Source organism: Tyto alba, unplaced genomic scaffold (genome assembly GCF_018691265.1).
Source record: "Tyto alba isolate M040663 unplaced genomic scaffold, T.alba_DEE_v4.0 Super-Scaffold_40, whole genome shotgun sequence".
NCBI classification, from domain to species: domain Eukaryota; kingdom Metazoa; phylum Chordata; class Aves; order Strigiformes; family Tytonidae; genus Tyto; species Tyto alba.
The window spans coordinates 34,981,763-34,993,950 of record NW_024881316.1 but is presented as its reverse complement, the minus strand read 5'-3'; the positions used below and the strand labels follow the sequence as shown (position 1 = coordinate 34,993,950).

General features: G+C 43.3%; 1 protein-coding gene across 1 annotated transcript; it reads right to left on the bottom strand.

Annotated features, from left to right (window-relative positions):
* Positions 1 to 9,186: 9,186 nt before the first annotated feature.
* Positions 9,187 to 11,741, bottom strand: KCNF1 (potassium voltage-gated channel modifier subfamily F member 1). The gene has a single exon (XM_033009984.2). It carries the CDS (start codon positions 11,013 to 11,015, stop codon positions 9,552 to 9,554), a length of 1,464 nt encoding a protein of 487 aa, XP_032865875.1. The 5' UTR covers positions 11,016 to 11,741; the 3' UTR covers positions 9,187 to 9,551.
* Between the last annotated feature and the right edge of the window lie 447 nt (positions 11,742 to 12,188).

Sequence of the window (12,188 nt, the reverse complement as noted above, 5' to 3'; positions counted from 1 at the left end):
TGGATATCCAGTGGGAATCAACCTCATTTTCTTGTGCAAAACATTTTCTCACACACCCACACTGCAGCACAGGAAATCCCTCATATGTTGCCTGAGCAGAATAGAAGCTACAACACTGGACTGCAGGTGGGAGTCCTTCTGTAAAACATTTCTGTAAGGCACGTTGTCAATCCCACAGCCTACTGCCAAGGTCCTTTCCTTCCCACCACAGCTGGAAGTGGGCTCTTCTCATCACAGGACTGATGTACAGCCAGACCTTTCATGTTTTGTTGGAGCTGCCATTAATATAGAGCATCATGTGTCTTGGATTAATATAACAGTGAAATAGGTTAAAATCTGGGATTTTTGATCAGTTTGTTGCACTCCATTTTTAACTGCAGACTGCACAAAAATCAGCACTGTTGGACTGCTCCATAATCTCTTTGCCTTGCTGCTCAAAATCCAAGTTTTTAGTCTACAAAATGTACCAATTTGGATGAGCAAACTATGCCCTGAAATGTAAGAAAGGATCATACCAGCAAATTATCTTGCTCTCCCCCACCTTTCTGTCATCACCTTGATGTCATTTACCCTGTAATAGTAAGAAATACAGAGGAATCCAGTTAGCTTGCCTTATTTCCCTTGGTGGATGTGACAGAGCTGCTTGCAACCTATTGAGATGCTCTAATATATGTGCGGATTTCAGCAAACAGCATTTACTTACAAACAGTTGCAACTTCTTTAGTCATGTTGAATAAGACTTTATTACTTTCCCTCCAGAAATCCTGAAAATTGAGAGCCATGAGCTTTTCAAGGTGGCACATCTTATTGTATGACAGGCTTAGCCAGCATAGCCAAGTGTTACTACTGTTACATATACTGACACCTGCAAGTCTCAGTCATGGACCCAAACATTGCCACACTGGAGCTATCTACAACCCTATGATTAAAAAGCCCTTTGGCATCCCTTGGGTTTAGCTGAGGGAAGGACGTTGTTGTCTCCTAGGCTGGTCTATTCACCTCTTATAATGACTCTTGTACTTGGAGTCTTATGCTATTTGGTCAATGGTGGTTTTCTGTGTAGGGAATAGGAAGGGATAGACCTCTTCTGGGGAAATGTCAGACACAACAACCCTTTGCCACCCACCTGCTCACTTCAAACAGATGCTTAGGGGGCATCCAGATGAGTGAAGGGAAAAAGAGAGACTTGAGTGCCTCACGTGGCTGCCCTTGGGTGGCTGAGCCAAGAACTGCTCCAGCAGCCCATGTGCATGCCCCCCAGCCAGCTCCTACCTGCTCACTGAGGACCTTTATACCTTCTTTACACTTTATTTCCCAACTCAGAAACTTTTTGCAGTCACTTTGTGCAGACAAGACACATCAGATATGGGAGCAGCTCACTCTAATGCAGTTAAATGCTCAGGTCTCAAGTGAGCAGTCTCAACGGTAAGAGCCCCAACATGAGCCGGACAGTAACAGTTCCAGTGTGCAAGGATGAAGTCCAACTGGCAACTGATGTTCACTCCTCCAGCCAAGGCAGTACGAATGTATCCTATGTGAGTCACAGCAGGGATGATGTTGTACAGCAGCAATTAATTTGCTCCTAAGGCAAACAGGTCCAAATGGTAAAGGTTTCTGCAAATGGAATTTAGTGTTCCAATGCAAATAACTAACTGGCAAACAATAACCACTTCAGCCTGAAAGCTCGGCCAGCAGTCGGTTGACATTTGTGCTGCAGAGAGTTCACAGATTCCCCATGAGTTGGATAGGAGCTGTGTTTTGCAGCAACAAATGATTTATTACTGTGACAACCAGTAGAAATAGAAAGACCTGCTGGCAGGCAAGGGTGTGATTTGTTCCCCTGCAAACAAGCAAGAGTTGTCCAGCTGGACAGTGGCCATTCCCAAGCAAAAGCTCAGGGGAGGATGTAGGATTTATCTCCTCTCTGCTTGAGTTTTGCTTACTAAATAGTGAAAGAATTAGGCTTTTTTATATTGTACCAAAACACATTTGTATTTAGTAATGTTTCTATGAAGTAAGTCAGGGGATGAAAAGGTCAGGCTGTCTTCTAGAAATTTAACTTCTCAAACAGTAGGACAACACTTTTTCTGTTATTCAAGAACAGAAAATCATTCTCATTTATATTGCAGCAGCCCCTGCAGGGACCAATCAGGGTCTCATTGTGCTAATGCCTGATTGGTGGCCGTGAGCAGAAAATTGCTGGTGCCTGCTTGGATGCAGTTCAGAAACATCATTTTTTTGCCATGTAAGGTTTAACATGAGCACATTCTGATCAGCAAAGCACATAAGCGTATGTTTAAAGCAATCTCTCTCCAGCAAAACATCTCAGCATGTTTCAGTCCAATTTAAACGTGTGAAAATGTTTGGCTAAATCATACAGGGCTGCTGCACATGGACCTCACATCTTTTGATCATTCCACATATATGAGAGAGTTTTCTTTTGATGCATAGAATGGTTTTGGGGGGCGGTTGGCCAACATGTCCAAATGAAGTCTTGAGCCAGTGTGTTTTCTCTCTTCGGCATGTTCTAAGCCTGCCCCAGTGAACTGGCACAGTGCAGAGAGCTATGGATAGTGGGAGCACTCTAGTCATCTGCAAGTGTATCGGGGTGTGAGCAGCAAGAGGGATGAATTGTTTACATTTTCTGAAACAAAATAATGAAGAGTAATAGACTGAAATTAAGGTATATAAAATTAGGCTGAATGAAAAGAAGAATATGCCAGTGACAAGACCTGTCCGATTATGGACTAATCTTGACAGAACAAGGGAAGAAACCTCAATGGCATGTAGTGTTTCATGGTGGTTAATCTGGTATAGACTAAGACAGAAGGGTTAATTCTTCACTGGTTGATGATGGTCAAGCTGAGACTTCAGGGATATGAGAAGTTAAAATCAATGTATGACAATGAATAAATCGTGCATGTGAATATGGCAAAGAATATATTTGATGTATCGTTTTTACTGTAAATATAATACAAAAAAAAAAAAAAATCAACATTAACCAACAGCTAGCTACAGCTACTTCATATTCAGGATACTGTGTAATATTGCCATATCTTACTATGCTAGTAAGCCTAGAAAACACTGACCTTGTAAAGCTGATAACTGTAATGCAGTGGAAACATTGTTTGGGATCAGTGGAGTGCATCATAGTGATAAAGAATTTCCCTGTAATGCTGTTATAGTAATTGAAGCTGCAGTTTGTCTCCTGCACAGCAAAGAAGGCTGAGGCTGCCAGAAGGTTTTCTAAAACTTCCCTTTGTAATGCTGAGCAATTTTCTGCCTTTGCCCAGTGATTGCTCGCCTGAGTTTCCACCACTTTGTGAGCTCTAACACAAATTTTTGTGAGCTCTAGCACAGACTCTAATGAATACAGATAATTTTGATTTTTTTTTAAAGACATTTAACTGCTGCAGAGTGTACAGGTTACTTCTTTATAGAATAGGGAATCACAACATTTCATGCTTAAACCAAAAACCAAAACACTAGGGTCAGCCTTTGGGTGCTTTATTTTAATTGAAATCAGTAGAGTCATGCAATGAAAATAACAGTATTTTTGTAGGCATATACAACATAGCATTCAGTCTTCCTTTCCATTTTGAGATTTTATTTTTAAAGAATGTCCTCTACTTAGATTCCTTTTAAGATTTCCCTTTCTTTCTGCTTCTATTGTATATCTTGAACTGACCATGGTGATTGAACAGTACTTGACTCTCGGCATGTTAATTAGATATTCAAGGCTCCCCTTACATGAGAAAACAAAAAGCAGCTTTAAGACACTGGCAGCTTTCTCATCTACATATGAAAGCAACATGAAAAGAAACAATTAAATGGCACAGCTTCTCCTGGAGCTCTCAGACCTTTCTGTCATCTTCATTTTCCTCTTAGCAATTCATGTGAACCTGCCTTCTGCATTAGCCTGGCTCACTTGGCACCATCATTGCCCCCAACGCTCCTAAGGCAAACAAAGCTCCCACTGAATTCAAGCCTAATACGGTTCATTGCAGGAAGAGAAACCAATTTTGTTTTTAGTGTGGTATCTACAGCTGAAGCAAGTAAATTTTATATACATTGCCCTGAGTTGACTTTCACACTAGTGCTATCTATATTGATGCAACTCTTAGTGAAGCTTGATTTACATCAGGCAGTGCAGAGTTTATTCCTCACATCGCTAAAGACTACCTGACACAAAGGGAAAGTGTCTCGTGAAAACTGGCGTGGAAGAAAATGTTGATATTGATGAATAGACAGCCTAGGCAAAATGCTGTAATATTTGAATGGCTAGCAAGCCAGATTCTCAGAAACCTGGATGGGTAGCAAGTGCATTCTCCTGTGCGTGTGCCTGGCAGCTGTCCTACCTGTGTGAGTGAGATTGTGAAGTTTGTCAGTGGATACAGGACTGATGGTTGTGTTGACAGGGAAGAGGGAGGAAGCACTTCTGGCTAGAATAATTCACAGGGGACACCATTCTATTTATTTTAGCACATCTGGCAATGAAGATGTGTCTGGAAGAGGGTTGTGAGGTTTTCTGTGTCTTTCAGCATGGTTAATTGTTCATTAATATCTCCTAACCCTTACTTTTATGGAGATTTGAATGCTCTGTTTCAACAAATGCCTGTTTGTTACTCTTTCATCCAGTCTTGGGTGAGCGTCTGGGGTAGTTAGTTATTTGAAAAATCAGTATAGATCGAGAGAATGCCTGAGAATGAAAATAACATGGTCTTGGTTTCTCCTCTTAAACATTTTTATCAGGTTGATTCAAATAGCACATTAGGCAAAAAGAAAGCTGCCTAAAGGGTTACTGAAACAGCATCACTGTCAGCTTCAGCTGTAAAAACGACCTTAGCAAGGAGTGCCCTTAGCACAGCCAGTGACAGACGGGCCGTGCTGTGTGGTCCTCAGCCCCCCTTCTGTTTGATAGGAGCTGTCTCTGCCTCCACATGTTCACATTCCCCTCGACCCATGCACAGACCAGAGACGGCACTTCAGTTAACCCTGTGTGGCCGGTGTCATACCTGCAGCAAAGGGGCAGCTCTCCTGCATGCATTAGCACAGACAGTAGTGGTATTTTGGTATTTCCCACATATTTTTTTTTAAAGTGTTTTCAGATCATATATATAGTAGTCCGGCAATAAAAACCTAGCTGTAGATGGCTGTTTCTGCCTGAACCTGAAGCTGTCTCCCAAGCCAAGGTGGCTGTGACACGCCAGCCACAGCGTGTTGTGAGTTGAGGTGTTACGTGCCTATCACTTCCCTGAGACTAATGCTGCGTGTCACTAACTACTGCAGCTGTCTCCCACGCTTCTAAGAGCAATTTCCACCCTATTAAGTTCTACCCTTTATGGTGTCCAGGAAGCTAGAAAAAGGCTTCATTTTATCTACAGTTTTAGCAGTTGCCACCAACCTACCCTTGGGTGGGTTATTAAATAAATTAAGGCTATTGAATCAGATTCTGCTAGCAGCTCCTCAGTGTCAAACCTGGACAAATCCCAGATTTACAGCTGAAGTTAATGTTAGTTATGAACTAAAATTTGGTCCCTTCGAGTTTTAGTCCTGTACATTGCAGGTTGTATTAAAGATTCAAAGTTTTCTAGAAGGGCATAGGGCAGATGTCCTATGGGATAACTTCTCCAGAGGATAGTTTGACCTGCTCACTGTGCTCTGAAATTTCCTGCACAGTGAACTGAGGAGTTTCTGCATAAGAAGGATTGCCAACTAAAATTATAGTAGATCTAATTTTTGGTCCATAATTTTGCTCAAAGGGTTGTCTACAGAAGAGTACTACATTTTCTTCCCAGAGCTCCCAGTTTCTTATGAGAAGAGTGACCCGTTTCCTTCATACATCTTAAAGCCCAAAGAGGAGTATTTGGGTAGCAGGGGTTTCAGTAGAAAACCAGGCAGTTTATGCAGATTTTTCTGCATTTCGACATTTTCAGGCTGTTCCAGTCCTGGTTCCCAGGTGAAGGGTATGAAATACCAGGGGCAGGTATCCCCTGGGAGACAGTTGTGTTACAGAGCTTCCCACGTGCTGCAGACATTGGGGAAGATTAGTGCAGTGGCTGACGCTGTTTCTGTGGGTCTGCAGATGGGCTCACTGGGACTGACTCGCATGCATTAATTTATTTGTACAGACTCAGCCAAAATGTCCACAAAATGCTCAGGAAGGGACAGACATGGGGAAGTCACTGATGGGTTGGGGGGGTGCAGCCTGTGCCCACCTCACCCAGAGCGCAGGAATAAGACCTGCACCAAGCACGATGCAGTTTCCCCCTTGAAAAGACTTCAGGCCTTGTTCTAACTTTAGATTTGATAAAGTCCTGTATCTAACAGTGGGTGACCCCACCTCAGCCAGAGCATTTGGATGGTGTTGCTTCCTCTCTACAAAGGGACTGAACTAACACTCCTCTCCCACCCCCAAACCTTCCAGATGTTTAAGTCCTTTTCTTTTTTTTTTTTTTTTATATTATCTTGTAATAAAGGAAAATCAGCTCTGCTGGGTTATGCAGAGTATTAAAAAAAAAAAAAAAAAAAGAAAAGAAAACAAACATCCCCTATCTCACTCTATCCTTTAAGGGACAGAGCCTTCCCTCCAGCACTGATTTCAAAGCCAGTGGTTTATGGTAGTTTCTTGGTCTGCTAGACGTGTTTCCCCTGGGGCCCCAGAAATCCTCTTGATTTCTACCATCAGGGCTGCAGCTGTGTAAGACCCCCCTCCTCCTCTCCAGACCCACCATGTGCTACAGGCTGCCAGATTGCCCTGCCCCTCCATCATGCCCGTATCTCCCCTCTCTCCTGCAGGGTTCTCACACCACGGGCAAGGCAAACAGGCAGGAATACATCCTGCCCACCCACAGCCTTTTAAGAACATATAACTTACAGAAATGGGTCCAACAACTATGGTCCCTAGTGCAGCAAACCACATGGAGCTTGGGTGAGACCAGCCTGGGCTGGAGTGGCACAAAGGTTATCTCAAAGCTCTTTCCATACTGACATAGTATAGGCAGACCCCTGTGCTCAAAGTCATAACTCATTGTAGAAATTTGCCCATAAAATTATCCCTCAAAAAATAAGCTTATTTTTTATTTAATGTCATGTCAAATGAATCGCAGAATGTAGCAGTGAGGATTTAGTACTTGCAGTGCTAACCATATTACTTAGCATTTATACAGTGCTTTCCTCATTCAGGAAAGCACTTTTGCTAACTTAATTCATTCTCAGCCACCCTCTGCATGTCATGAAGGAAGTCAGGAACATTTAATATCCCTGCTGATAGATAAGGCATATGGCTGGGACTGCCACAGCCTCTTCTCCCACCCTCAGCATCCCACCCATGTCAATTTTTTGATGGCTGCAGCCCATACTTGTGACCTGGAAGTCCTCAGCAGTGCAAGGGGCAGGATCCTGTCCCTTTGGTGAGATCCAGCTATGGTCCTGGCCAGGCAGCTAGTGGGAGCAGAACTGAGACTGGTGTCAAGGAAGGAACAGGTCTCAGCAGACAAGAAAGATTGAGAAGGTCTATAGGCTGAGAGCTGGGATGCAGAGGGGAGAATAGGGGTGAAGGGATGCTTGGGCTGGGGAGGTCACTCAGATGGGATGTTGGCCTTAGGCAGGAGAGAATCTGGGACAAAGGCTGGTGGAAGGATTCTGGTACAGAAAGGTTTAGAGGTTGCTTTGAATTATCTTACTTGATGTGGGTATGTAAGGCAGGACATGGTAACAGGGTTGAGGAAGAGGGTGGTAGGTCTGGCATGGGGCTGGGGCACAGGGACCCAGAGTAAGTGTCCCTGGAGGTGAGCAACTCAGGGTGTAAGGGGTAGTGCTGGGAAGGGGCTTCAGCCTGGGGGACCCAGGGGTTGATGTCCATGTCAGGAGACCGGCAGAGCAGGCAGTGGCAGTGTTCCCAGGAAAAGGCTGCCCATCTCCGTATGCCTGCCCGGCCCCTACACACCACCACCGCTCCCTGCTCCCAGCAGGACAGGGCTCTTCCCACCGGCTAACACGTATGCCTTTGCCAGGGGCTGGGGCCAAACAAGGTGCCAGGAGAGAGCACAGAGCCCACGCTGCAGCTCTGTGCCCCTCCAGTCACTGTGCCTGTGGGGTGGATGCCACAGCCCCATTGTTTGCCCACGTCCCAGGAAAAGAGTCCCAAGGACCTGCGTGGGGGTCTCAGAGAATGGTCATGCTGCTGCATTTCATCTGGGCAAGGGGCTGCTCAGCACTAAAGGGAACAAATAAGGACAACTACTCTAGCCTTTTAATCATTTTGGATCCTACTTTTAACATATGTAAGTACACATGTGTGCCAGTTCTCCCCTCACCTTTGATCTGGCATCACTCCTAGTTTCAATTAATTTCTCTGATAGGGACCAGACCCATACATTGCAGTCATTACATGAGCCAAATTAATGCTCGTGTGGATGGCACTTGCTTTTGGAAAGGATAGTAGCTGCACACTGGTGTTGATTAATATGCTGATGAATGAATAAGATACTGATTAGTGCCTGCTACCTCTGCAAACTAATATTTGCAAAACCGTGCAGTTATTGTAGGGGTGGGATGTGCTTTTTCAGAAAAAAAAATAAACTAGTAATATGTTCATTCAGATAGATACTTTTACCATAAGTCAACTGGAGGCTATACTATTTTTATTGAAACTTTCTCTACAGTTACTTTCAAAAAGCTAAAGTTTCTTATTTAGAAGTATTCAACTGCCCTAGAAACTTCTCTTGCTTTAACAGTGAATTAAAATGAATTAACATAGCTTTAAAAATTACTTGATTATAAATTCTTCCTGAAGTACGCCTGCACATATAAATTATTATGTAGAAATTAAAAGCTAGAACAAATATTTTTTAAATTTTGCTCCTTAAAATACATTGATTCTGTTCTACATCTCTGCCCCCAAAATAGCTTCGTGTCCCATTGAAAATCACGTTTTTTCTGGAAAGAAGAACAGAAACCTATCCAAAAAGTTGACCCTAAATTACATTTCACAAAAATGAAATAATTCATTGAGTCCAATATTCTGCACACGGTAGATGCTCACACTTTCAGAATTTCTATGCTGAAACTGTTTGTAAAGTTTTGTTGTAAACCTGAATCTAATACAAGTGAGAGGTTGCTTTAATATTTTAAGGAGCAGTTCTCCTAGCTGCAAAGACATTGAAGACAGCCTGGAATACACAGTCTGTGTGATGCTGCTCTTTATTGTCACAGGTACAGAGTTCTGATGTGGCAAGGTTGCACATTCAGATCATCGAACATTTACCGATCAGGAAGGACTTTTCAGTCTCTAAAATGGTTACAAATGGGTTTTGTTTGAATGCACTCATCATAAGAAGTCTGATCTCAATGGAGTTCTACTATTTTATTTTGGGTAATAATGGCAAAACCTTACCAACTCTTGATGGAGATATCATGGGGTTAATTTATATTCACGTTGGAAAAGCAAAGCAGTGCTCCCTCCCAACTCTGACAGATTCCACGAGTCTTCAGTAGTTGATTGTCAGGTTGTCTCGATCTATAGTTTAGCACTGACAACAACTCACAGTTTATTTGCAGCTTTGAAGCCTGGTCCTATAGTGTTTCTCTTCTGACAGGAGATGAATAAAGGTGTCACTGTGGGAGACTTTTAACCGGCTGCTATAAAAAGGACCATCCTTGCCTTCCCTTGCAAGATCCTCTAGTTCACTTTTGAAGCTTGCGGCTTTCACCTCAGCTGAGTTTAGCTCCATCAGTTCCAATTCATGCTTGGCAGCTGTTTCTAAAACTCTCTGTTTGTTATAATACCTGACAAAGTTGTTAATGATGGGATGAATGGGAAGGGCGATTGCTATCACCCCACAAAGAAAACTGATGGCAGCATTCAGTTTTCCTAGTGTTGTTTTAGGGTATATGTCTCCATATCCAACTGTGGTCATGGTAATGATTGCCCACCAAAATGACTGAGGGATGCTTTTAAATAAAGTTTCGGGGTGACTTTGCTCCATGGTATAACCCAGGGCAGAAAAGACAAAGATTCCAACAGCTAAGTACATGAGGAGCAGCCCGAGCTCCTTAAAGCTGCGTTTCAGGGCATACGTTAGAGTCTGGAGCCCCGAGGAGTGCCGTGCAAGCTTGAAAATCCTCGCGATCCTCATGATGCGCAGTGCCTGGACAGCCTGCTGGACATTGCTCAGCTCCATGAGCTTGGCTCCCAGGTGGGTCAAGGTCAGACTGACATAGAAAGGAAGTATTGCCAGCACATCAACAATGTTCATGAAAGACAGGGCAAAGTGGAGTTTGTTGGGAGAGGAGATAAGCCTCAGCACATACTCCACGGTAAACCAGCCTATGCAGGCTGTCTCTATGCTGTCCAGGGTCGGGTGCTCCATACGGTTCCCCTCCGCATCTATGACCTGCAGGTCAGGGATGGTCCCCACACACATCACAATGGAGGATATCAAAATAAACAGAAAGGACAGAACAGCAATCACTCGAGCTGGGTAGGATGATTCTGGCTTCTCCAGAAATTTCCAGATGTATTTTTGGCACTTTTTCCAGCGACTTTCCGAGGCATCTACTCCCAAGTCATCCAGAATCAGTTGCACCCTTCGGGCTATTTCTTCCAGTTCCTCCTTTTTTTCACTTAGATGAGTTTTGCAGCAGTCATCCAAAAATTTCAGATCCACTTTCCAAAATTCCATTTCATTCTTGAAACATATGGGACATATTCCTTTCTTCATGTGAATTTCCCCAAAGTAATACACATCAATAATGCATTTGAAAGCATCTGGATCTCTGTCAAAGTAAAACTCTCTCTTTACAGGATCATAGTCGTCACAGAGGGAGAATATGCTATCGTATCCCCCCGATAAACAGTTGATCAGCTCTGCCAGCCGTGTTTCTGGGTACTGATTCAGTTTATCTCCATAAAACACCTGCCTTACCCCACCGACATTGACAACAATCTCCGTTTCTTCATTTTTTTCTGATCCGTCAGTGTCCACATCTGGAAACCTAGAGTCACCTGCCATTTTAATTGTAATGGATTTTACTTGATTTTTAGCCTGCTGTTTGGTTTCAAAGCTTTGTGGTTTTAATGTCTCATGAAAGCAAATCAGCACCGAGTCAGCTCTATTGCAAATGTTACCGAACTGACCCGGAGTAGTGGTGGGAAAGGTTACAGAAATAAACCTGCGGTCAGGAAAGCCTCTTGAGGTATGCAACAAGCGGCAGGGAAAAGACAAGTCATCAGGCTGCTGTGCCTGCAAGCAGGATGTTAGAAAGCTCCAGCAGATTTGAAAGAGAAGAAGCCATTTAATAAAACTCACCCCTCTGTTCAGTGCTCGAGAGTCTTTTCAGGTCCCATTCTCTCTCTAAAAGTGATATTTATTCACAGGTTGGAAGTCACGGCCGAGAAATAAATCCTGTGCTCTGATTAATGCAACGTGCAGTGAGTGACAGTTCTCAGAGAGACAATCAGCAGGGTGAGCCCACAGAAAACTGTTGCAGCTTCTCTGTTCGATTCCACAGATTTCCCTAGAAAGCTGCTTTTGAATTTTGTTTCTTTTTCCGTTTTCTTTTTACTTTAAGGTCTTCCAGAGTTTATCTGCTGACTCTTGCACACAGTCAGTCGGTGCAAGCATGCAGAGGAGAAACTTGTGCTTGTTTTCCCTTTGCTGTTTCCCAACACAATAAGGAGCCCAGGCTGCGAGGAGTCCCTTCCAAACTCTACCCTCTTCTGGTGAAACCCAGCAAAGCACCAGCTACACAGAAAACACAGCTCAGCTATTTATACGCCCGCCTCGCTGTAAAATACACATTTCTGTACCAACATGCACTTTAACGATTTTTAAAAACAATTCTTTTAATCAAATACAAAACATAATAGTGTATGAAGTCATTCAGATCTGTAGAAAGACACACAATCGATTTATTCTGATGGCAGAAGCCACAGGAAAAAAATACTGTGTTTTGGAATAAATGCATGACATAAATCTTGCTCTCAGAGGGACTGAAGCAAGTTTAGAGTAATTCTGTCAGGACATTGAGTTACTGTAGATTTGTACTGGTGTCATTGAGAACCAAGCAGAGACCATAAAGTTTTCTCTGCAGCTGTGGAGCAAAACTTTCCCTGCACTCTGCACATGTTTCCCAAATCTCTGTGTCCTCAGTTTTAGCCGTGTTTTCTTGATCTGCAGTCAACT

Excerpts from the sequence above, each read along its gene's own strand:
- KCNF1 (XM_033009984.2), bottom strand. The coding sequence starts at position 11,015 with ATGGCAGGTGACTCTAGGTTTCCAGATGTGGACACTGACGGATCAGAA.